The sequence below is a fragment of the Oryctolagus cuniculus genome, chromosome 16 (genome assembly GCF_051225735.1).
Source record: "Oryctolagus cuniculus isolate XC-2025 breed Fujian yellow rabbit chromosome 16, ASM5122573v1, whole genome shotgun sequence".
NCBI lineage: Eukaryota > Metazoa > Chordata > Mammalia > Lagomorpha > Leporidae > Oryctolagus > Oryctolagus cuniculus.
This window is the reverse complement of record NC_142882.1, coordinates 81,144,601-81,171,804: the sequence shown is the minus strand read 5'-3', so window position 1 is coordinate 81,171,804 and position 27,204 is coordinate 81,144,601. Positions and strand designations below refer to the sequence as shown.

At 40.7% G+C, this 27,204-nt stretch overlaps 1 protein-coding gene across 6 annotated transcripts in view; it reads left to right on the top strand.

The window, feature by feature from the left end:
- Window positions 1-27,204, top strand: part of CDK14 (cyclin dependent kinase 14) — a 724,945-nt gene that overhangs the window by 486,241 nt on the left and 211,500 nt on the right. For all 6 annotated transcript variants that reach the window (XM_070058421.2, XM_008261493.5, XM_051852767.3 and 3 more), the window contains one exon: window positions 17,642-17,735. In XM_070058421.2, the coding sequence (XP_069914522.1) occupies window positions 17,642-17,735 (94 nt within the window). The remainder of the gene's footprint in view (window positions 1-17,641; window positions 17,736-27,204) is intronic.

Sequence of the window (27,204 nt, the reverse complement as noted above, 5' to 3'; positions counted from 1 at the left end):
CATAGAAAGAATTTGGGAGGATTCCCTCTTCTTCAATTGTTCTGAATAGTTTGAGAAGAATTGGAGTTAGTTCTTCTTTAAATGTCTGGTAGAATTCAGCAGTGAATCCATCTGGTCCTGGGCTTTTCTTTGTTGGGAGGGCCTTTATTACTGTTTCAATTTCTGTCTCAGTTATGGGTCTGTTTAGGTTTTCGATGTCTTCCTGGTTCAATTTAGGTAGGTTGCATGTGTCCAGGAATCTATCCATTTCTGATAGGTTTCCCTGTTTGCTGGCATACAAGTCCTTGTAGTAATTTCTGATGATTCTTTTTATTTCTGTGGTGTCTGTTGTTACATTTCCTTTTTCATCTCTGATTTTATTGATTTGGGTCTTTTCTCTTCTTTTTTTAGTTAGTTGGGCCAATGGCGTGTCAATTTTGTTTATTTTTTCAAAAAACCAGCTCCTCGTTTGGCTGATTTTTTATAATGTTTTTCTTGATTCAATCCTGTTGATTTCTTCTCTGATTTTAATTATTTCTCTTCTCCTACTAGATTTGGGTCTGGTTTGCTGTAGGTTTTCTAGATCCTTGAGGTGAATTGAAAGCTCATCTATTTGGTGCCTTTCCAATTTCTTGATGTAGGCACCTATTGATATAAACTTTCCTCTTAACACTGCTTTTGCTGCGTCCCATAAGTTTTGGTATGTTGTGCTGTTATCCTCATTTACTTCCAGAAAGTTTTTGATTTCTCTTTTGATTTCTTCTATGACCCATTGTTCATTCAGGAGCATGTTGTTCAATCTCCATGTGTTTGCGTATGCTCTAGGGATTCCTGAGTTGTTCATTTCCAACTTCATTCCTTTATGGTCTGAGAAGCTGCATGGTATGATTCTAATTCTTTTGAATTTGCTGAGACTTGCTTTATGGCCTAGTATGTGGTCAATCCTAGAGAAGGTTCCATGTACTGCTGAGAAGAATGTAAAATCTTTAGCTGTAGGATTGAAAGTTCTGTATATATCTGTTAGATCCATTTGGGCTATAGTGTCGTTTAAATCTACTGTATCCTTGTTGATCTTCTGTCCTATTGATCTGTCTATTTCTGAGAGTGGAGTATTGAAGTCCCCCAGTACTATTGTATTGGGGTCTAAGTCTCCCTTTAAGTCCGTTAACAAATCTTTTAGATAAACCGGTGCCCTGTAGTTAGGTGCATATACATTGATAATTGTTATATCTTCCTGTTGAATTGATCCCTTAATCATTATGTAGTGTCCCTCTTTGTCTCTCTTAATGGTTTTTGTGGTAAAGTTTATGGTGTCTGATATTAAGATGGCTACGCCTGCTCTTTTTTCATTTCTGTTGGCATGGTATATCTTTTTCCAGCCTTTCACTTTCAGTCTGTATGGATCTTTGTTGGAAAGATGTGTTTCTTGTAAGCAGCAAATAGATGGGTTTTGTTTTTTAACCCAATCAGCCAAACGGTGTCTTTTAACTGGACAGTTCAGGCCATTCACGTTCAATGTGACTAATGATAAGTGGTAACTTTGCCCTGCCATTTGCCAAAGATAAGTTCTAATATATGCTTTGAATTCCCTGTGATCTTTTGCTGTGAGCTTTCCTTCCTTGGTTTCCTTCCTTTACCTTCTTTCATATTGATGACCGTGTTTCTGTGTTTCTGTGTGGAACACATCTTTAAGCATCTTTTGCAGGGCTGGACGAGTGGCAACAAATTCTTTCAATTTCTGTTTGTTATGAAAAGTCTTTATTTCACCTTCATTCACAAATGATAGCTTTGCAGGATATAATATTCTGGGCTGGCAGTTGTTCTCTCTTAGTACCTGGGCTATATCTTGCCATTCCCTCCTAGCTTGTAGAGTTTCTGATGAGAAGTCAGCTGTGAGTCTGATTGGAGATCCTCTGAGAGTAATCTGACGTTTCTCTCTTGCACATTTTAGGATCTTTTCTTTATGTTTCACTGTGGAGAGTTTAATTACAACGTGCCGTGGTGAGGATCTCTTTTGGTCGTGTTTATTAGGGGTTCTGTGAGCTTCCTGTACTAGGATTTCTCTGTCCTTCTCCAAACCTGGGAAATTTTCTGCTAATATCTCACTAAAAAGGCCTTCTAATCCTTTCTCCCTCTCCATGCCTTCAGGAACTCCTAGAACCCGAATGTTGGGTTTTTTAATAGTATCCTGAAGATTCCCGACAATATGTTTTAGATTCCTAATTTCCTCTTCTTTTCTTTGGTCTGACTGTATCCTTTCCTGTTCTGTCTTCTAAGTCCGATATTCTCTCTTCTGCTTCTCCCATTCTGTTTGTAAGGCTCTCTATTGTGTTTTTCATTTGATCTATTGAATTCTTCACTTCAGTCACTATCCCAGTTTCCTGTTGTACTAGTTGTTTCGTTTCATTTTGATTCCTCCTTAATATTTCATTTTCACGAGAGAGATTTTCTATCTTGTCCATTAAGGATTTCTGTAGTTCAAGAATTTGTTTTTGAGAACTTCTTAATGTTCTTATCAATTTTTTGAGATCTGCTTCTTGCATTTCTTCTATGTCATCATCCTCATAATCTTGAATTGGGTGTCTTTTTCATTTGAGGGCTTCATGGTGACTTCCTTGTTTTTATTACCTTGGTTTTTGCGTTTGTTATTTGTCATATTGGAGATATTTGGTTTCTTCACTGTGGTGCTTTTTCTTGTTATACTATGACTCTAGATTAAGTGGACTATCTGTTTTTGATGGAGCCTTAGGGCTTGAGATGGGTGTGGCCTGAGAGCTCTGTTTGGTGTGCCAAAGGTGACACTCCCAGGTTAGGCGTGGTAAACCTCTCTCTCTCTCTCTCTCTCTCTTTTTTTTTGATTCAACAGGGAAGTTATTCTGCACAGCTGAACAAAGTTGGAGGTAGTTAGCAGGCAAATGATATACCCACAGGAGCCAGAGATCAGAAGCTCTTTCCCAAGGACCACACAGGGAATCTGTTCGGCCCTTAGAGTGGGCTCAAATTCTCCTTCAGTCTCCCACTGGGTTGCCAAAGTTACGGAATTGTAGCGTCTCTGGAGAGTGCTCACGTGAATTCCGTGAGTTCTCTCCCCCACCGTCTCTTTTTTCACAGTCTCAGTTCAGTAGCACCATAAATTTACTAAGTCCTAATCTCCTGTTAATTCGCCCCACCCAGAGTCAGGTTTTACTGCTAGGCTCAGGGCCGGTGCAGACCTGAGGTCGCTCTGCTTATGACGTATGTCCAAGATGGCGCCTGCTCTTTGTCTTGCTCGCCCTTGAGAGGTGAGCGGAGAGAGAGAAACCCGTGTCCATACCAGTCACCTTTTTTTTTTTTCCCTCTCTCTCTCTTCCAGTTAGCTTGGTGAAGTCCCCCCCGCCCCGGGGGTCGTTCCCTCTAGTCTCCTCTCTCCGCTTGCCTGCCGGTATCTCGGGTTATTGAGGTTCGGCTCACCTCGCGTTCCAGCGCTGGTGTGTTGAGTCTGCCGCTGATGTCCCGAACTGTGGGCTCCCACGCTCTCCACGCAGGTCTGCTCCCCTTCCAGCGCCGATGTGTGGACTCGGAGCCCTGGACTTCCCAAGTCTCCCCGCTGTTGCACTCCCCTTCGAGCACTTGCACGCAGACCCTGCAGCTTGCGCAGCTCAGTCCCGCAGCTCGGCTTCCGCGGCTCAGTCCCGCGGCTCGGTCCTGCCGTTCAGCTTTCGCGTGCGGTGGGCGACCTCGTTCTCTCAGTAGGTCCTCCGATTCACGCCCACTGGATCCAGAAGAGTTTTGTCTGCAATATTTTCCTGGTTCTTTTTTCTGAGGCGACCGTAACTCCCCTTTTATTAAACTAAATTTTCCCGGACTATCGGTGCGCGCCCTCACTATTCCGCCATCTTGGCTCCGCCATGATATTCTTTTAACCCTTGGCTTGGCAAAAATCATTTGGTCTGGCACTGCCAATGCCAAAGCAACTGCAGGCAGAACCAGATCTTCAATAAATCTACAGCAGGATAGTTTTTAAGTTGTTAAGTTAATATGGCCTGTGAATGATGTTATAAATACCCAAATGGCCCTTGGCAGTAAAAGGTTCCCCACCAATGTAAATTAGAGATTTTTGGCCCAGGATGTTCTTACTTTGTTTTAAAAAAGAGAGAGAGAAGTTTCAGTTATGGGACTTGGGCATCCTTGGGTGTCCATTTACTTCTGAAAAGGAGGTACTATGAATCCACTCACTTAGGAGGGAGTGGTTGGGTTATCAGTTCATCATATGTTGCTTGGGCAAAGTCCTGGACTTTCCACTGGGAGATCCTTAGACCTCAGGCCATGAAGGCCTGGTCCTCAAATGAAGCTGGAAGAACAGAGCTGATGGTCACACGCACTCATGGTATATTTTCCCCTTTTCAGCTCCATGTCTAGTCGCCTGCCACCTCCACCCCTCTCGTCCCTGCTCCAACTTTTATCTTCAATTTGAGGCCTTTGGGATGTCATTGAATATGCCCCGGTAGTATGTGTTAGAGGTGGGGTGAGGGGTGGTCAGAGAAGACCTGAGGCTCAGTTGCTCTGTGTAATGAACTCTGTCCTCTCTCCTATTTGTAGCTGTCAGGCTCACCTTCATACTTGGTTAGCAGCTGCGTCTTCAACTCCTGAGCCTTTCCTGAGTTGCTGTAGGTAAATACTCTCAGTTGAAGTTGTGATTTTCCCACCTTCATCCATATCTCCTAAAAGCAGCTTCTCTTATCTACTTCTATAGTTTGAAATTTCATTCCATAACTGACACTTCAGTCAATTTGGAGAGGAAAGGAGGTCTATGTGCATTTCACCTCCTATCTTGCTCTTGCATATCATCTAATATTTGTGCTTTAACTTTATTTTTTTAATATTTTTATTTATTTATTTGATAGGTATAGTTAGAGACAGTGAGAGAGAGAGAGAGAGAGAGAGAGAGACAGAGAGAAAGGTCTTCCTTCCGTTGGTTTACTCCCCAAATAGCCACAACGGCTGGAGCTACACCTATCCAAAGCCAGGAGCCAGGAGCCTCCTCCTGGTCTCCCATGCGGGTGCAGGGTCCAAGTACTTGGGCCATCCTCTGCTGCCTTCCCGGGCCACAGCAGAGAGCTGGACTGGAAGAGGAACAACTAGGACTAGAACCCGGCACCATTTTGGGATGCTGGCGCCACAGGTGGAGGATTAACCTAGTGTGCCACGGTGCTGATCCCTTGTGCTTTAGCTTTAAAATAGGGTATTTGCCCTAGAGAAACTGGTGATTGTGCTTGGACACAGATTTGAATGGCAGGTGCCCATAGGTGGGAGTCAAATAGCATAACATAGGCAGAAGTAACCTCTTGACTCCCAGCATCTTCGTGTCATTGTGGATATTTGTAATCCATTTAACATTAGTCTGTTAGAAAGAAAGAGAGAGAGAGAGGAAGGGAGGAAAGAAAGGAGGGAGGGAAGAAGGGAGGGAGGGAGGGAGAGAGGGAGGAAGGAAGGAAGATGTAAAGAACTTGAAAAGAAAGCCATAGGCTAGTTGATGAGCCAGTGATGGAGTGAATAAAATGAGAAGTCATAGGGTTTGTTTGTTTGTTTGTTTTTCAGATTTATTTATGTATTTGAAAGGCAGAGTTACATAGGCAGAGGTAGACAGAGCGAGGTCTTCTGGTTTACTCCCAAATGGTCACAACAGTCAAAGTTGGGGCAATCTGAAGCCAGGAGCCTGGAACTTCTTCCAGGTCCCCTACATGGGCGCAGTTGCCCAAAGACTTGGGCCATCTTCTGCTTTCCCAGGCACATTAGCAGGGAACTGGATTGGAAGTGGAGCAGCCAGGATTCAAACTGGTGCTCATCTTTGGGCTGCTGATACTGTAGGCGGTGGTTTTAACCACTACGCCATAATGCCCGCCCCTATAATTCTTAAAAAGGTAAAATTTTGACATGAGTTGAAAGAGAGACTGCAGAAAGTTGTCTTTTTGATCCATGGCATGCTTGAATCCAATGTAAGCCTGCTGTCTAAACAATCAAAAATAATTTCAACAAATGCTCCAGCCAATAGAACATTTCTAACCCAGTGAAGGCGAAAAGGTGGACTGTTAACTCATGCACAGGAAGACATGACTGAAAAGAAATGATTGGAGAGAAACTAGAAGCCTCTCTCTACATTCAGAAGGGAACCTTTTTTTTTCTGCCAGGGCCTTTGAATATGTATAATATCACTCGTGGGCCATAGAAAATTATCAACTTAAAGATGAGGCTGCTATAGATTTAGTTGAATCCAGAGTTCTGCCTGCCGTCGCCTTGGCAGAGCTGAATGCTCTCACCCCTGCATGTGGAAGCAGTGAAGAGGCTACAGTGTCTGCTTCCTACCGCTCATGGACAGATGGGAGGGAGGGCTTCCGTGCCATGAAGACATTTGTAGATTAACTTCTCAAGACACTGCATGATCTGGAGGATACTTTAGTGAAGACTCCTTTTTCATTTATGAGTATTCTGTTGTATGAATTAATAGAACTAAAATGTTCTAGTAGTTTTCATGATTTTTAGATGCTCTGCTTATGTAATTAAAAAGTTAATTTTTTTTTCAATGTCACTCTTCAAATATAGTATCTGTTGATTCCTACTGGTAAAAGATGTCATTAGAAAAAAAAAAAAGAAAAGAAATAAAATAAAATAATAATTGTCAGAGTTAATTGAAATAAGCCATCACTAGCCCAGAATCAGCCTGCTCAATTCATTTAGAAAATACACAGAACATATTCATAGCCCATGGCAGGTACTTAGGACTTACTAATGACTGTCTGTGGGAAACTTACTGTTTGCCTACACACATGTGAGTAGTCCATCTTTTGAGATGACATTTCATGTTTCTCTGTGTTTCCATGTGAGACAATGGATTCCAAGAGTGGGATGTTTGGATAATTGTATTTTCTGTAGAGCTTATCTTGATTGATAATTCAAATGGTTCTTCCTATATTGCAAGCTTTTATTATGTTTACTTTTTGAAAACCAGATGTATTCATAGAAACTCAACAGACTAAAAACTGTATTGCAGGAATTATATAAACTTTCATTTGTCATATTTAATCCCAACATGTTTAGTTTAGAAATTGTTTCAGAATTTTGGTAACTCTATGAAATCAATTCATAATTTTCTTTTACTGTTACTTTATGCCAATTTTATATGCTCCCAGATCCAAAGATGCCGTGTTATTTTTTCCAGACTTGGTGGTGATAGAGGAAGAAAACAAAACCTGTGGAATCCTAGGCCAGCCCTCTTTCCACAGAGATCTCTCTTATATAATATTCATTCATCCTTTCGTTCAGCAGAACCTTACAAAATGTCCATTCATTCAGCAAAACATTACTTAATTTTCAAGATCCAAAAAGACCTGGTTCCTGGCCCTTAAGAAGCACCTCACAGGACTAATCTGCTAAGCAATTCTAAGGGGCATTTTTCAGTTGTAGTTTATGTGCAGCGGAGTCAACTTTGACAACATCCCAGGGCAAGTCTGAGGATATTCCAAGAAGCCTACCGATTTCACCAAAAATGGACCGTGAATGATTTGCAATGGAAAGGTTTTTACCCTCCTATCTTCAATATATTATCCAAGATATTGCATAGTGGTCAAATAGTTTACTGACAAATATCATGCATCCTGTCTTACATCTTGTTAGTAGTACCCATTTCAGCAGTCTTAACTACAGACCATTTGATGACTGGAACTAAATATAGCAATTTAATATACTGTAAATTGAAGTTCAGAATTCCCTTATGGAAAAATAATTTACATGAAAATTCAGCAGTGATTTCCTGTCATGATTTGCCAGATACAGTTTCTCAACGAAGATTGCTTAAGTGTGTCGTTTGCTTTGATCTTTTAGATAATTACCCATGAACAAATTCTTTCCTAATACCCTACATTATTGGACAAGGATTACTTCACTTGCAGAGAAGCCTTAAAATATGACTTCTTTGTTCTGCATCAGCTGTCATGTAAGCAGGAATTAAAGATATGCAAAGCTCATTAGTTTTTTTTTTTTTTTCTTCTTCATCATCTTGGAGAAGTACTGTAACTTTTAGTTGTTTTTTAAATTTTTATTTTTTATTTATTTGAGAGACAGTGCAAGCCTCCATCTGCTAATTCACTCCCCAAATGCTTGCAGCCACCAGGAGCCTAAGCCAGTACTCAGGTGCTCAATAGGGTTCCCCCAGTTGGGTGGCAGCAACCCAATTATTTGAGCCCTCACTACTGCCTCCCAGGGTCTGGATTGTTGGGAAGCTAGAATTTGGAGCTGGAGCTGGAAATCTACCTAGGCACTCTGACCCAGGAAGCAGGCTTCTTAACCACTGGGCTAAATGCCCACTTGAGCTGGAAGGGTAGTGTTTTCAATCAGTTGTCAGAATTTCTCTTTCTTCATTGGTGTACAGTGCAACACTTAATATTCCTCTGCTGTTTATTGCACTGTTTTGCATTTTCCAATTTATCCCTTATAGGACATTTTCCATTTATTTTTTAAATTTAATCGTGACTTTTTCTGGGTATTACCATTCTTAATATTCCCAGTGGTCTTTAAGAGTGTAACCTCAGGTTATTATTTTAAGGTTCTATCTCTGGGGTCTTCATTATCCAGAGAAGTCTAGTTTGAATTTCCAAACATTTGAAGACCTGCATAGCCATCTTATTTTCAGTGCTGGAGTAATGGTGTTAAGACTTCCATGTTCCAGGAGAGACTTGTTGTGTTCTCTGCCCAAACCTCTGCATTTTGAAGACTTTATTTGTTTTATCTTAATAGTCTCTAGTATTTGTATCACCTGGGAAGAAAACCAAATTTCCATCTCTGCTTCCTCTTTTTGGGGGTCTGACACATTGTTCAAATTGTGGAGGCAGCATAGCACAATGAAGGCATCGCTGGACCAGGATGCAGGAGATAACAGTGTTTGATTCTGGGTGGTTCTGGGACTGAAACTAAGATTTTTAAGGCCACTAAAAAAAATCAAAACATGGTCTTTGGCATTCTCTAAGGTGCCTCCATCTTTACATTTTAGCCTTCGAGTAAACTGTGCTGCTAGACCAGGGTTTCCATGGAGACCGCTGGAATTCCTTCAGAGTCTCTTTAAACGAAGAGGTATTTTTAGGGTTGAAGTATTTTGCTTAAATTACTTGATTGATTTTTTAGTGTTTCATTTCATATTGTTAATTATAAGTCAAATGCCTTCTCTACTATTGTCTCTTGTGTGCACTCCTCAGACTAATGTATGTAATTCTTTCACTCATTCATTCATTCATTCATTTTAATGCTATTACTCCACATTTTGTACCAGGCACTAACTATGTCAGGTGCTGGGATCACTAAGATGAGAAGGATCCATTTCTGCCTTCCAGGTCGTGGAGGAAAGCACAGTGCTGAGCTGTAACACACGTGTACATTCAGTGGCATGGTGGCTCCAAGGTGAAGGTGATAAATACATCTTTGGTGGATCGCTAAGGAGATGTGGGGGTCAGGGGAGGCTCCACTCAGTGCGAATGAGCTCTGCCTGTGTTGTCAAAGTCACCCTTTTAAGTTGACAAAGCTGAGGTTGGAAGACAGGTGGATCATGCAAGGGACAAAATGGTATCACTAATAAAACATCTGATATTTGTGCTTGGGGTGGCGGATGGGGCTGGGAAGCAGGTGAGGAAAAACAAAGGAAAGGAGGGAGGGAGGGTGGGGGAGAGCAAGATGGAGGGATATTTAGGAATACTAGCAAGTGACAAGTTGGTAACTGAATACACAGAGTAAGGGGGAAGCAAGGGTTTCAGATGATTCCTGAATCTCTGGTTCAGGCAGGGGACCAGAAAACAAAAATAATTATTTAAAAACAACAACAACAACAACACACAGACACATACAAATGCAACTGAGAGCATATGAGCAAAAGTTACCATTGGAATGTAAGGGGTTGGTGCTGGTCAGCATTTGAGAGGACTGGTCCTTGTGACCTCACTTAGTCTTGGGGAGATGTGGGCTTTGATGAGGGGCCGCCAGCTGCCTGTCTGGTGCCTCCTGCAAGGTCAAGAGCAGCCACCTGCAACTACACTGAATTGCTTTTGCTTCGTGTATTTCATTGTTTACTTTTGTTTAATTCTATTCTGATATGCTTAAGTTGAAAACACAACTTCTTTGAACTGTAATTTTGTTTCATAGTTTGAAAAATAAATCTTAAAGTTTTCCTTTTATATAAAAAATGTATTGTTTTTAATCTAACGTCTCTAAGATGGTCTTTTATCCATAACTAGGGTTTTGTTTTCATTCCCTGAGAGCCAAGTACTCCATAGAAGTATTTGACTAAGATATATTGGGTCTATCTGTGCCTAATGAAGCACTAACCAGAGTAAATGATGAGTGACAGTTTAATCAATTCAGTTCCTTCAGTAGTCACCAAGGGCATGGTGGAATGTAATTTTTTAATCTTTCCCCTTTCAAATACTGTGCATGGCGAAATGAAAAGCTCACATCTGTTATATGTAATACATTTTCAAAAAAAGGTTGTTTTAAAAAATATTTTGATCTTTTAGACCTCCTAGGGAACAAAACTCTTTGGTACATTTTGTAGCTAAATCCATTACTTCAGAGAAAAGTGAGACAAATAAATGGCTACCTTTGTGTATCATAACTCAGCTTTCAGTGTGTAATGGTATATTTCAGTGAAGCATGGCTACATAGGATTGCCTATTAGGTTAATTAATATGGAACCTTTCTGAGTTAGTATTCTATCCCCACAGGTTAATTCAGATTGTATTTCACATTTAATCTACCTTATTTTCACTGGTTTGCTTTTTTTCTTTGTTCCTTTGACTGGAACCAGAGAATTCAAATCTGAGTCAGAAGCCCCCTTGGTCCTTTTAGATTCTCACTCTTCAATATCTGATTTTGAGAACAGTCTTCTCCGCATCACTGGGAAGCTTGTGAAAAATGCAGGATATCAGCCCTGCACCCGTACCTGGGAAAACAGAACGCAGACTCCAGCAAAACCCCGCATGGTCAACATACGCATCACAGTGCTCCCAGTGTTGTTGTTATTGTCATTATTATTATTATTGGGATGAACACAGGCTTTGAGGAGATTCCTGGTACCAGCATATTGTTGACAGGGGGAAAAGGCAGAAGAACTGATTCACAGCGAGTCGTGGTTCTGTTCACCTGTTGGCCTTGTGTCAGATGCAGGTTCATGGTATCTTTATTTGCAAGCCTCCTTTATAAATGTTTTGATCATGTAGATAGTTCTGAACAACTCTGATTCTCTGAACTTGGGTAGAAGCCTCTTCTAACTTTCAGTTAAGGGGAATCTACGTTAGGGGAGACTCTGGGCTTCCCTACCACGATTGTGTCCTCGGGTGGGCTGTGATCCCCTCTGCACATGTCGAGTGTGTGGGCCATGCTGTGTGTGCTGCTAGAAGATGCTGTCACTTGAGACTGAAGCTAGCATTTCCTGGGTAAAGCTCTTTGTCCTGAGGAATGACAAACCTTTGCTAAAATTAAAATTAAATTAAAAACTAAAACTTGGATTTTTTTTTAGTTGTATCATGTTTTCAGATATTAAAGTTTTTTCTGTATTGTCCATTGAGATTGATCCTAATTATTGCCTTGAAGCTTAGGGAAGAAGGAGAACAATGTTTGATTTGTGATGTTTTAGCTAAAACCAAAATTGGCAGAAGGTCTACTGATAAATAGTAACTTCTAGGTCCTGTTGCATACTGCTTCATGAGGGATAATTTTTATTGGGTTAATGATCATCTTGTATATACAGTTATGTCTTTGTGAGAAAACCGAGTTCATTACACATGAATTTTTATGTATCAAGTACGGGTGTTCTTTGCATATTGTGCTGCTGGATGTCATGAATTGTCATCCTAGTTGAAAGATGCAACGTTACCCTGCACCATAAAATTGCAACAGGACTTTAATAAACATTGGAATGTGTATGAGCTGGTCGGTCACTTTCCTGACCTGACTCCCTTTCATTCAAGTCTGATACTGTTGCCGTATTGCCACAATAGTCCCCTCAATCATTTGAAGGTGTCTTCAAAACAAAGGTCGTAGATCTGAGAAAGGTGATGATGGCTATGACATTCTCATGTAAGCAAATAAATTACAGTGGTAGAAAGGCTCATGGATACCGTGGGGTTAGGAAGTCCCACCCAGTCTGAGAGATTGGGACATGTTCCCAAAGAAGTAACACTGAATTTACGTGCTCCTACTCTGAGGGAGACAAGTCCTTCCCTGTTTTTTTGATCTCTGCATCCCATACACTACCATCCTGGTGGTAAAATGCAAACCTCTTAGCACAGAATGAGGATTTCTGCTCTCTTTTGAACCCTTTATTCCATGTCCGCTTCAAGGCCTAACAGCAAACGGCTCTGTGAAGCTTCCTTAGTTACCTGGAGTGCCCCTTGCCCTCTGCTGGCTTCCTCACTGCATAATCCACCCGTTCAGGCCCTGGTCTTCAGGGGTGTGGGTCCTCAGGCCCCATCCTGAGTAAGGCATGCTTGCTCATGCTCCTTTGCTGTCTTGGCACTATGTGAAATACTGAATATTGGAATTATTGTGCTTATAGCATATAGAACTGTGTGTAAGAGATGTGGTAGAGATTTCCCCAAATTGACAACAGTCCTAACAGTTTACATATCCTTCCCTACAGTGAGAAACAAAACTGAAAAATTTCTGTTAGGAAAAACACCCAAAACCAGTGTCATCCTCATGCTAGAGGAAAATTTGTTGAACATTGGATAGCCAAGATTGCAGAAAGAAAAGTATCAGAAAGGCTCATCAGTTAATAATAAATATTAGTTTATTTTTCTAAATTTTTTAATATATTTTCTTTAAAAAGCTGTAATGCCTTTTAATTTTCTCACTTTAAATTCACTTTTATACCCAGTTTTTTATTCATAATTTTATATATTTTTTCATAACAAAAACTCAAACTCTCACTTTCAGACCTAGGAGAGCATCTATACTTTTTTGTACTGAAAAAGAATCATCAACTCTGCTTAAAATCTTGTTTTGAATTTTGATGAAAAAGTCATTTGCATGCTTGTGACATAAAATAAATTTGGGATTTTTGAGTTCAAAAGAAATAAAAAATTTGTAAACGTGGGTGGTTGTTTAATGTATCACCATACCAGGTAAGTAGTCGTAAAATTTGAGTTTGAATACACTGCATTCTTTGATACTTTTAATTGGAAGCTTTTGTGACCAGTACTTATTCTTGAAAAATTTAGACGAAGTGGGTAATAATTGCATAATTACTCATGTTCTGAAAGAAGCACCAAATTAGGCATTTCCTGATAGAAGACTGTATATCACAAGTACAGTGTTCAAGTGGATGGATTCTTTCTCAGTAGACCGCTCAGTGCAGTCCACTTCATCCATCCAGGGAGAAGGGAGCCCAGGACTAATGAGGGCTGGAAAGGGAATGGGGAGATAAACAAGAAAAGCAGGCGACAGTCTCTTCATATTAAACCGAAGGGCTTTTCTTGCTATTTGGCAATAAAGATTGTTCCAGTAATAAAGAATTCTATATTAATACATTGATTTCTTTTACAATTCTACTTTTTATGTTTTCTTTTGTGTTATATTTGTCTTTTGTATGGCCTTTAAGTCTAGCTCTTTCAGTTTCACTAGTAAACCCTCAAGCATTTTGGAGAAAGATGGTGTCGTAGGAAATATCCATTAGAAATGAAAGTTGACTTTCCATGGGCTTTTTAGCTAGATCCAAATGCCTTAAGGGCTGATTCTGAGGCTGTGGCAAAAAAATGACCTAAATGAAAGATCTCTGTGAGTGAGATCCCAATGGAAAGAAAGGGCCATCAAAGAAGGAGGTACCTTTCTCTGAAGGGAAGAGAGAACTTCCATTTTGATTGTGGCCTTGTCTAAATAAGGTTGGAGTTTGTGAACTCAAGAGGCTTTCATAGCCTTGGCAGCTCATGACAAGAGCCTTGGGTGGTTACTGACGTCATAAATAAGAGTGTCAATTGTTAAATCAACAACAGGAGTCACTGTGCACTTACTCCCCATGTAGGATCTCTGTCCTTAATGTGTTGTACTATGCGAATTAACGGTAAAACTGATATTGAAACAGTACTTTATACTTTGTCTGTGTGGGTGCAAATTGTTGAAATCTTTACTTAGTATAGAGTGATCTTCTGTATATAAAGATAATTAAAAATGAATCTTAATGAAGAATGGGAAGGGAGAGGGAGTAGGAGATGGGATGGTTTGCAGGTGGTAAGGTGCTTGTGGGTGGAAGAACTGCTATAATATAGAAGTTGTACTTTCAAATTTATATTTATTCAATAAAAGTTTTCTTCAAAAAAAAAAAAAAAAAAGAAAAGAAATGAAAGTTGAAGTCCCCTAGCCAGGCAAATCAGAGCCCATAGAAATGCTGTATCATTTCATCCCAACTGAATAGAATTGCTGTACAGATTTATTTCTTAATTGTTCTCAGTACCACACTGTGGAGATGATACAGAGTACACACATTAGTAGTAAAAGAAATTGTAACAGTAATGCTAACACAGCAATACTTACCTCCCCAGCTACCTTAGCTGTGTACATGGTGAGGTACCCATGGCTTCCACTGATGGTCTTCCCACATGACTGTAAGGAAGACAGTAGAGTATATTCTGAATGTGAATAAAAGGAAGCTGTAGTTAGCTATTTAAGGTCCAAGTTATTGGGGTAGGTCTTTGGTGCAGCAGTTAAGATGCCTCTTAGCAGGTGCCAGTGCTGTGGCATAGACTAAGCCTCCCCTTGTGGCACCGGCACCCCATATGGGTGTTGGTTCGTGTCTTGGCTGCTCCTCTTTCAATCTAGCTCTGTTTATGGCTTGGGAAATCAGTGGAAGATGACCCAAGTGCTTGGGCCCCTTTCCCCGCTGTGGGAGACCTGGAAGAAGCTCCTGGTTTCTGGCTTTGGATTGGCTCAGCTCCAGCACTGCAGCCAATTTGGGAGTGAACCAGCAAATGGAAGTCCTTTCTCTCCCTCTCTGTAACTCTACCTCTCAAATAAATCAATAAATTAAAAAAAAAAAAAAAAGATGCCACTTGTGGTGTCTGCATCCCACTCCAGAGTGCCTAAGGTTGAGTCCTCGCTCTGCTTCTGATCCCAGCATCCTGCTAATGCACATTCTAGGACAAAGTAGTGTTGGCTTAAGTAGTTGGGTCCCTGCCAGCCCCGTGATAAATCCAGATGGAGTTCCCAGCTACTGGTCTCTGCCTGGCCCAGGCCTATGTGTTGTAAGAATTTGGGGAGTAAATCAGTAGTTGGGAGATTTCTCTCTATGTGTTTGTGTCTTTGCCTTAAAAATAAATCATAAGTAAATATTAAAAAGATCCAAGATATTTTATATATACTTGAGTAAGAAGACAATGGAAATGTACATCAAGGCTATGTTGTGGCATAGCAGTAAAGCTACCACCTGGAACACCGGCATCCCATTTGGGTGGCAGTTTGAGCCCCAGCCACTCCACTTCTAATCCAGCTCCCTGCTGATGTGCCTGGAAAAGCAGTGGAAGCTGGACCAAGTGCTTAGGCCCCTGCACCCATGTGGAAGACTCAGAAGAAACTCCTGGCCCCTGACTCTTAGCTTTGGCTTGGTCTCCCCTAGCATTGCGGCCATGTGGGGAGTGAACCAGTGATTGAAGATCTTTCTCTCTCTCTCTCTCTTTCTCTCTCTCTCTCTCTCTAATTCTGCCTTTCAAATAAATAAAATAAATCTTTTTAAAAAGCACAAACCATAAAGCAAAAATGATGAATTAAGCCTTATTTTTTAAAAAATGAAATGTACTTCAGTAGTCTTAGAAAATAATTCTTGGCAGAGCAATTTGGAAAATCATAATACTGGAATTTTAAATAGTCTTAACCAGACATCTAAAGCCTTAGTATTTATAAGCATATTATTGCATTTAGTATGTTAATAATTCTTTTCATACTATCTTGTCTGTTCCATCTGAATTGAATACAGATTAGATTAAAACACATCTGCCTAGCACACTGATTTGAAATTATTTCTTTACTACTTTAATAATAAAATTATTTTTATGGCATAAAGGAGTATTTTTTTAGTCCATTTGACCCAACTTGAGTTTAATTTAAGTAGAAATTATGTGGAATAAAGAGAAGAGATTTCTTCAATGTTTAATTCAAAACATTGTTTATATGTAACTGTGATAACAACCAGAGGAGCTATAAAGAAATAGGTCACTTTCCCTTAATCTTCAGGTTCTAAAATAAGTTAGACAAGGGTTTCCTTATCCTAAATTTAATGGGATTGCAGCAGTAGAAGATGGCCCAAGTCCTTGGGCCCCTGCACCTGCGTGGAAGACCAGAAGATGCTCTTGGCTCCTGGCTTCAGACTGGCCCAGCTCTGACCGTTGTGGCCATTTGGGGAGTGAACCAGTGGATGAAAGACTCACTCTCAATGTCTCTCTCTCTCTCTCTCTCTCTGCCTCTGCCTTTCAAATAAATAGATCAATCTTTAAAAAAAATCAACCCTGAATTTAAAATAATTTGGGAAATTGTCAGGAGTTAGAGAGATCTACAAGAACCACCAGATTTTCTAAACATCCAGGCCTCCAGATGACAGGAACTAGGTCAATTCAGGGAACTTTGCAGGAATATGTGACCATTCATGCTAGTACTGTGCCGTTAACAGGACTTAGCCCACCTACCCACTCTGGTCCTTTGCTCTCCTGCTCCCATCTGACCTGTTCTCCAGAGTCCCAGCAGAAGGATCTAACTGGCTCTTTGCTCATCCTGTGGATTGTTTGGTACTGTTGGGTAGGTGCAGTCTGCTGTGATCTGAAAGTCGAGCTCCCCAGAATCGCTGGATTGCCAGCCAGATAGGAGCTGAGAGCCCTGCAAATTAAGCTAAGAGAAGAGGTGGATCATAGTAGATAGCTGTCATATTGATTAGGGACTTAACCAGTAAGTTGTCTTGTCTGCTGGAAGGTGCGAGGAAGGCTTCATGGAGGAGATGGCATTTAAGTAGAAATGTAGAGGCTGTTTGAGCTATCAAGAGCATATAGGTGCAGAAGGAGCAGATTCTAGGTAGAGAAGCAATTTGCAGTAAGTGGTGTAGATTTTGGCTTGGCACTCGGGTAGTTCAGTCTGGCTGGGTGCTCTGCAGCGAAGCTGCCCTGAGTCATCCAAGCAGGCATGGCTGTGCTGGCTCCAGCCTAGACTGAGAGAATCTCTGGGGTTTATGGCTAGAGCATTTGCCATTTTTGAAAGTTCCCTGGATTCTGATGCAAAAATGACTGAGAATCATTGGACAGCTAATGATTGCAATACCTATGAGCTTTGCAAAGCAGCAGTTAGGAAAGGATGTCAGAACAAGACTGTGGAAACCATGGACAGTCTCAGCTATATCCTGAAAGTAAGGAGCAAGTCAGTGGTGTTTTCTGTTTCTTCGGTGACTGCTGTTTTCTGAGAACTGGGTAGCTGCCTCTATTTAGAACACCCTGAGGGCGATGGACAGAGATGGGGCAGGAGGAACATTAGGGGATCTAGGTGTGTGTTGCCTGGCACGGAATAATGTAATTTACTTATTGCTTCTCCTCTGTAGGGGCGGATGTTTTAATTGCAGGTTTAGTTTTCAAAGCAGACTGCATTGAAGTTTTTTAAGGATTCTTTCCTGTCTCTTTAGGGGAGTCGGCTGCATCTTTGTTGAAATGATCCAAGGAGTTGCTGCTTTTCCGGGAATGAAAGACATTCAGGATCAACTTGAGCGAATATTTCTGGTAAGTTCTTTCAGAGTGCGTCTGAGAAAACATAGCTTCTAATTAATCGCTGAGTGAGGAATCCTATAGTTGTCTGTGGATCATAATTTAAAACCAGTTTGTTGTCACATTTAGTTCTGATGTGTCTTTGGACCTTTGAAAAGGCAGGGATTAGTTAAGAATTGTGTCTTTAAACTCTCACACATGAGTAATGTGCCAGCATGGTGGGGAAGAATACAATGTGACTGGCCGTACAGAGTGTTGGGTTGAAAGTGAGGCCCTCACAGAAGCATTCGATATCATTTGCTTGGATACCCACAGCCCTTCAAGTAGGTGGAGCTTAACTTCTGCCAGCTCCCTGCCCCGCCTTTGATTGTGGTCTCTGATTAATTTTCTCCTGGAAAGTAAACTATACAAGTGGTGGGCCTGAGGGAGGATGGTAACTTTACAGTGGAGACCCCGAGCCGACAGTTCCTCGTCGTTGGGAGTGGGCATGCTGGAAGCAGGTCCTCTTGATGCCGTATGTAGGCTCTTACTCCCCAAACCATAACCCCAGTCTGGTGTGAACTACATATCACACAGACCCCATTTGGAATACCTGGACAGTACTCCCCAAAACTGTTACCGTCATCAAAACCAAGGAATGTCTGGAAAACCTTCACAACCGAGAGGGGTCTGGGGAGACATAACTCACAGGGATCCCGGACAGGAACACATTAGAAAACAGCTGGGGACATCCAAGTAAAGTATGGCGTTCTGTTAATATCATTGTGTCAGTGTGGCTTCCTTAGTTCTGACAGAGGCAGTATTAATGTTAGCATTTAGCAAGGGGGAAAACTGGGTGAGGGGTAGACATGAACACCTTCCTATTATAGTTTTCTTATAGACTTTCTGTGTGTTTAGAACTATTCTAAAATTAAATGTTAAATGTTTATTTAAAATCATGAAAATATGCAAAAAGCAAATCTTCTGGTACCAGACTTTCTAGGTTAGCACCCAGTTCTGTCACTTTTAGGCTGCGAGACCTTGAGCAAGGGACTTGGCGGCCTCCTGAGTCTTCGTTTCCCTGTGTGTGAAATGAGAGATAATTATAGCACAAACCTCACTGGTTGCTTTTAGGACTATGACTGACAGCAAATATAATATAAATTGTTGTTATCTTCATTGCATCATGTGGGCTGATCATATAAATCTGTTATTGAAAATACAGAATCAGAACTATACAACTTAAGGCTTTTGCTACAAGAATTCTAACCTAAGGGCCAATGCTGTGGCACAGAGGGTTAAGCTGCCACCTGCAGTGCCAGCTTACCATGTGGGCCACTGTTCCAGTCCCAGCTGCTCCACTTCTGAACGAGCTCCTTGCTGGTATGCCTGGGACAGCAGCAGAAGATGGCCCAAGTCCCTGGGCCCCTGCCACCCACTTGGAAGGCCTGAAAGAGGCTCCTGCCTCCTGGTTCTGCTTGGGCCAGCCCTGGTTTGTTGCAGCCATTTAGGGAGTGAACCAGTGGATGGAAGACCTCTCTATCTCTTTTCTTCTCTGTCTATAACTCTGACTTTCACATAAATAAATCAATCTGGGGCTGCCACTGTTGGGAAGTAGGCTAAACCTCTGCCTGCAGCACCAGCATCACATATGGGTGCCAGTTTGTGTCCTAGCTGCTCCTCTTCCAATCCAGCTCTCTGCTATGGCCTGGGAAAGCAGTAGAAGATGGCCCAAGTCCTTGGGCCCCTGCACCCGCATGAGAGACCCAGAGGAAGCTCCTGGCTCTGGGCTTTGGATCAGCCCAGCTCCAGCCGTTGTAGCCATTTGGGGAGCAAACAAGTGAATGGAAGATCTTTCTATCTGTCTCTCTTCTCTCTGATTGTAACTCTACCACTCAAATAAATAAATAAAATATTTTTTTAAAAAATCAATATTTAAAAAAAGGAGGATGTTGAAAGAATCTGTGAAGATGACTAAGTTTTTTCCAACACAGTCTTTAAAAAAAAATTCAAACTAAATATATTGTAGTTACCATTAACAACATACTTTTACCTTCTGTGATAAAACTCCTGTATTAAGTCATTTAGGACTATGTCAAGAAATGTATTTTTTGGTTTATCATTCATTTTAGTCATGCAAGTACAGCATTAAAGTATGGCTATCATTAAGTGTAAGAACTGCTAGTTTAGTGATGTGGTTTGAGACGCCATTGCTGTTACATTAACCTCGATGCCAGTGATTCAGTCAGAAGAAAAGGAAACTGGAAACTGAGAAATCGAGGCAAGGGTGATTCCTGCATGCGATGTCCTACATCCCAGTGGGTTCCTGTACACCACCGGCAGATGGACAAACAGTGGAATCCCTTCCAAAGAGACCCTCTTCAAAGGGTGATCCTGTGTGTTTTTTCTCCTCCTAGAAACTATCTGTATTTACTTCCTTTCATTTCATTTATTTGGTATCTGTAAATTCTCACACCCAGGTGTCAAAATGACTTCTTACGATTCTAAAATAATGCATATTCATCTTTATAATGGAGAATTCCCACAATGCCAAGAAGCATAAAAGCTGAAAAAAGACTCATTGCCCTACTACCCAGAGAAGCCACGTTTTGTCTTTTGAGATAAATCCTCCTTACATTTTTTTGATACATGTTTTACACAGGTGATTCATTCATACTTGCTGTGCATACTTAACAATGCGCAATGAGCACTACTTGTTAAAAAAGAAATTCAGAAGCCTGCCATTCTTAGTGACAGGTGAGTGCTGATTCTGTTGTGAGGATGAGACGTTTAGTTAAGGAAGCACAATATGGAAGACTGTTTGATGATTCTCACCATCATAAAGTGCTGCCAGAATAATTAAGAATGATTATTAGACCGGCAAATCTTGAATTCAATAAAATTGTTTTTCCTGAGTGTGTTCACTGGTTTTTTTGTTTGTTTGTTTGTTTTTTGTTTTTTGTTTTTTGACAGGCAGAGTGGACAGTGAGAGAGAAAGAGACAGAGAGAAAGGTCTTCCTTTGCCGGTGGTTCACCCTCCAATGGCCGCTGCGGCCAGCGTGCTGCAGCTGGCGCACCGCGCTGATCCGATGGCAGGAGCCAGGTACTTATCCTGGTCTCCCATGGGGTGCAGGGCCCAAGCACTTGGGCCATCCTCCACTGCCTTCCCTGGCCACAGCAGAGAGCTGGCCTGGAAGAGGGGCAACCGGGACAGAATCCGGTGCCCACTGGTTTTACACATCCATCCCTTCATTGAAAGTCATGAACCCTTTCCTTCTCCTTGTTCCCAAGAAAATATTTTATTGACTTCATTGAGATTGTATTGAGTCTGTTAGGAAGAAATGACACATGAGATCTTCAGATAGTCATGAAAATGCGTGTTATGAAAACCTTTTAAAATGGATTTCAAGATATTTGGCAGCAAAATAAACTGATGTTTTACTTCCATTTTCCATGAACTTTTGAAGTACGCTTATGTAAAATTGAGTTTTTCCATCTAAGAATAAATTATTTACGTTTTGTGACTCCATAGCATAAAGGTACAGTTTTCATCAACATTTTTCCTTTTCTTCTACCCTCGTTGCCCTTTTCATTCAGTGATTTTAAATTATTTTTCCAAAGTTATTTACTTAGAAATATAATAAACTTTTTCAAATATTTTATCATTTTAAATGGCAGAGGAAGGAATTTTAATGGGCGGTAGTTTGGATTGTATAGTTTTTATTATAAACTATCTCTTCAAATATTTACCTTTTTAATATATTCAGAACTCAAACATGATGATAATACCACTAAATTGTATTCTGAGAATAATTTGCTAAACTTTGACCCTACGTAACTTTTCACTTTCTGATAGGTATTGAATAGTAATTATGTACTCTGATCAAATCATGAGTTTATTTTGTGCTGAAATTGTTAACTTTCTGTATTTGAAATCAGAACACTTCAAAAGGAAATCATATAGAAAGAAATATCTCCAAGTACATGTTATTTCAAGATGAATTTTAAAGAAGGGGAAATGGTTCCATAAGTGAGGAATGTTACATAGCAATAGAGCCACAAAAATGAGTTCCATTAAAGCATAATTCATTAACAGAGTTTACTCAAACTCTTCATTTGAAATACTTGTATAATACAATTTCCAGTGAGTAAGATCTTGCTGGATTGCTTCCTGTGTGGATATTTTACTGTTATTTCTTAATTTTACAGTAATAGTTTCCTAATTTTATGGGTATTCAGAGATCTTTGGGCTATGACTAGGTTTTTAATAAGTCAGAGAAATAAATCATTTTAAATTTCCCATTGGGTTATTGATGCACTAAACCACTGTTTGCTCTTTGTTAGCGCAGAGACCCGCAAGTGTAGATAAGCATCGTGATTGATGGCAATAATCTTTCACTTACTGCAGTTATATTTTATGTGTAATGCTCTCAATTAAAATATATTTTGATAATTAGGAGATGAATATTGTCATCTACGTAAAATTTCAGCCCTAGAATTGAATGATGTTTTGTCCTGAAGACTTAGATGAAACCAAAAAAGGAGAAATCTTCGACTTCTTTTGACATTAAATGTTATCCACTTAAATATTTCATTTTCCCACTTGATTGTCTGCATTTGCAAATGCTAGCTATGTATCACATTAAAGGAGCAAACTCCCTCAGGACTTGTGTAATCAGTGGAAGAGGACGTTTCACAAACCCAGTATGGTTGAGTCACTGGGAAAGAATGCTTTTTCCGAGTGACCTTTTACGTGTGGTGTGGGGAGGAATGACTGGTAAATGGCGATTAACTGCACATTAGCAGGCTTGTGATGTAAACTGCCGGAGACTCCTCTCCAGAGTGGTAGTTGTGTATCTGGCCCTTGGCAAGGCATTGCCAAGGAGATAATGAACTTTGAAAAGTCACGAAACACGGGATCATTTGGTTTGTTCTGTGTTTTAATATAGGGATTAAGTCCATTCATTTCCCTGTGACTGTATATAGAAAGGTGGCTAATAACTTTGAAGCACAAAATTAATAGCTTGTTACCCAAGATAACTAATGTAATTAGCTCCCACACACTGAGTCTTTATATAAAATATGGATGGCAACTAATATCAGTCAGTCAAAGCATTTATTTTTTGTCTTGGTTTTCATTTCCTTTTTTTTTTTTTTTTTTACTCCCCTTTGGTGGAGGGAGCAGTTTGCATTTCTAACAGATGCAGGCAATTCATTTCCAAAACATAATAACCATGTTCATAAATATGAGGTGAACCGGCTATGCTGCACTCTGGGATCTCATCATTAAATCATTTTCCTTGAAATTGTGATGCTTATTTGTGAGAAAGGAGGAAAGGTGATGAAATTTTTGACAAAAGATTTGGAAATGTCAGATGAACAGACTTTCTCTAAGCAGTAACTCTGCTCTTAGGTGGAAGGCATAATTTATTTTCATTTCTTCAGCAATACTCGTTTTCAGATGTGATATGATATATTATTAGTTGCAAAAATAACCAGCAGATGCATTCATCCAGGTGTATATATATATTCGTAGTGACAAAATCACAGCTAATAATAAAAAATTTGTATGCTAATCATACTGTTCCCAATTGCAAAGGGAGTTGATCTGGTGGAACCCTGGGAATATGAGCCTCCCTCACTTCAGAACAGCTGAACAAATGGCTGAGAGTGCTTGCACAGCTGTCGAAACCTTTGGCAGATGCTTCTGGATTTGTGTGGCTCATGGCCCAGCGTGCAGCATTCACAGCAGAGTGGCCAGTGTGATTCTCTTCCCCAGGTCTGTTCTTGCTTTCCCTGTCTTTGAACATTAGTAACCCTAACAGTTTCACCTTTCCCTCTCTCCTGGCTTATGGCAGAATTGCATCTGCCACTTGTTAACCTATTGTGCATAGTTTGATTAGTGTAGTTTTTAAAAGATTTCTGTTGATCAATATGTGTGCCATTCAGGGAGTTGGTGTCATGGTGCAGCAGGTTAAGCTGCCACCTGTGATGCCAGCATCCCATATGAGAACCAGTTCAAGTCCAGGGTGCTCCATTTCCCATATAGCTCCCTGCTGATGTCTCTGGGATATCAGTGGAAGATGGCCCAAGAGTTTGGGCTCCTGCACACATGTGGGAGACCCAGAAGAAGCTCCTGGCTTCCACCTGTCCCATCCCAGATGTTTCTACCATTTAGGGAGTGAACCAGCAGCTGGAAAATCTCTTTTATTCTTTCTCTCTCTCTTACTCTCTTTCTGTGTGTGTGTGTGTGTGTGTGTGCGTGTAACTCTGACTTTCAAATAAATAAATAAGGGGCCAGCTCTGTGGTGCAGTAGGTTAACCCTCCACCTGCAGCACCAGCATCCCATATGGGTGTTGCTTCTGGTCCTGGCTGCTCCACTTCCAATCCAGCTCTCTGCTATGGCCTGGGAAAGCAGTAGAAGATGGCCCAAGTCCCAGGGCCCTTGTACCCATGTGGGAGACCGGGAAGAAGCTCCTGGCTCCTGGCTTCAGATTGGCCCAGCTTTGACCATTACAGCCAATTGGGGAGTGAGCCAACGGAAGGAAGGTCTTTGTCTCTCCCTCTCACTGTCTGGAACTCTACCTCTCAAATAAAAAATAAATAAATGAATCTTTAAAATAAATAAATAAATGTTTAAGAAAATGTATGTATGCCATTCAGAATTTAAAAGTAAGTGTGTGTGTGTGTGTGTGTGTGTATGTGTGTGTGAAGAACCACCTGCAATTTTAAGATTTATCAGACCTTGCTTGTGGTTCAGATCCTTCCTTAAGCCTCTGCTTTGCATTGAAGTGACTGCAGTGACAGTCTGTAGATTCAATGCCTGTCCTTGTTTTCCCATTGCGGCTGTGTTTCCATGCTCATAGAACTGGGACCACAGTCCTGGAGTTTCACGATTGTCTCAGGCAGGTTTTTGATGTAAGGGGAAGCTGCCACTACCTCCTTTGGTAGTTCTCACTGTCCTAAAGGCTGTAGTAGCCACGCTGTTAGGATACTATTATCGGTATCATAGATTTGTATCATCACTACCATTGTTGGATTTGCTTTAGATGCTTTCCACCATACTACTTCACCTCTTACTCTGTGGCACTAAGTATGATGAGACATAACGGAATTGTGTGCGGGGTGTCAGCCCTGGAGAAAGTGACCATGACAGTCAAGGCAGGCAGGCACGAGACACCTTCAGGATGATAAGTAGCTACTGAGCAGCTGATCAGTAGATGAGAGTCCCAGTAATGTTGATGTATCTTGTATTAATTTAAATACTGAATTCTAAAGAGTTGAATATTGGGTTCTTGGTTTCCTACAAGAAGTCACCTTTTCTAATTGGATGGTAGATAAAAGCTGAACAAAAGGATTTCAGTATTGTCTTGCAGCTCCAACTGTTTTTAATTCAAAAAAAGCAAGCTATTGCAGGTTTATGACCACTGGCTGTGAGTATTTAAAAGGAGCATTCCTAAGAAATTTTTGGTGAAGCACTGAAGAAAAGTCTAAGATTTTGAAGAGTTGAAAATAAGGGGACATCAGACAGTGATTTAGGAGTGGGGTGGAACAGTAGGGGTCTGTCTTGTATTGGTAGGAGGTAAAATTAAATGTTCAAGACTGAACTTTGGGGGCTAGCTCTGTGGCATAGCGGATGGGACTGCTGCCTGCAGTGCCAGCATCTCATATGGGTGCCGTTTCAGGTCCTCGCTGCTCCACTTCCAATCCAGCTCTCTGCTCTGGCCTGGGAAAGCAGTGGAAGATGGCCCAAGTGCTTGGGCCCCTGCATCCACGTGGGAGACCCAGAAGAAGCTGCTGGCTCCTGGCTTTGGATCCGCACAGCTCCGGCCATTGCGGCCACCTGGGGAGTGATCCAGCATATGGAAGACTCTCTCTCTCTCTCTCTCTCTCTCTCTCTCTCTCTGCCTATCTATAACTCTACCTCTCAAATAAATAAATCTTTTTAAAAAAAAGACTGAACTTTGATAGAGTGAGGATTTTAAAAAATATTTTATTTATTTATTTACGGTAGAGTTACAGACAGTGAGAGGGAGAGACAAAGAGAAAGGTCTTCCATCTGCTGATTCACTCTCCAAATGTCTGCAATAGCTGAAGCTGAGCTGATCCACAGCCAGGAGCCAGGAGCTTCTTCCAGATATCCTGCTTGGGTGCAGGGGCCCAAGTGCTTGGGCTATCTTCTTCTGCTTTCCCAGGCCTCAGCAGAGAGCTGGATCAAAAGAGGAGCAGCCAGGACTAGAACTGGAGGATTAACCTACTATGCTACAGTGCCAGCCCATAAAGTGAGGATTTTTTAAATGCTATTTTGTCTAAGTGAACTGAGGACAGCATAAATTTTTCACAAGAAAATAATAATAAAGTTAAATTGATGTTATGGCAAAGTTAATAGTATGTGATAAAATTATAAACTTGACTATTTGAAGACTGACAAAAAAATGTTGAGGTGCAGAATACTGAAAATATTAAGCAACCATTTTAAGTGAACTTTAGGAAAATGTAGTGGAACTAGCTCCCTTTCATCTTGGAAAAATTTGTACTTGTTTTCTCCTGGCCTCATTAATGGTAATAGTCATTTATGTGGTGGCATATCATTTTCAGAGCGTTAGGTTTATACACGTAAAACAGATTTAAGAAATAGTGTGAGAATAAATACAAATCACTTCTCAGAATTAACTAGTTATAACCATTTTTTTATTTCCTTTTCTGATTTTTCACAGTTGGGTTTATAATAAATTTATGGTTTAGTATGAAGCTTCTCTTTATTTTAACATTAATTGGGGAGGAATGTCCAAGCCATTAGTAAATACTTGGAAATATTATTTTCATTATATTATTTTATTAATGTGCCCAAAGGTATTGACAAATTTCCCTTTTACTAGATAATTTGCTTGTGACTTTTATATGACAGTGCATATTGCTTATTTTCACTCCCACCCAGTTATTCATTTAGCAAGATTATTGGGTATCTATCCTGTGTGGGTCACTGTGCCTCTGGATGGTAGTGAACCATGAGAAACTGAAGAAAGTCACTGCTTATCTCAAAGGTGTGGCCAACTGAATTGCATTTGAATAGCCTCCATAAAATCAAGTCAGAAAGGTGTTGTTGCAAAACTATTGTTATAATGATAAAGAATCAAAAGGAGTGGAAGCCTCAAGCTTGGGGAACTAAGTTATTATGAATTCATTGGAAATAATGGGGAGATCAAAAAGGAGTACAGTAAAGGAGGAGGAAAAAGAGAGCTAAAGATACTTGACTTTATGAGCTAGCAAATTGCCTGAAGTGGACATGGTCATCTTACAATTCATACCCAAGAGATTGAGGGGCATGACAGCAAGCAAAGGGTCATTCACTCAAGAGAGACAGTGATGGAGTCTCTACTAGTTCTTGAGTCAGGAGAAGGTAAGGGGGAAACGCATGGACCACTGCCTAAAGCTTGGGAGGCGTTCACAGCTTGCAGGGCTTAGATGGGCTGAGGAGCTATAGCAGGGAAGAACTGGTACAGT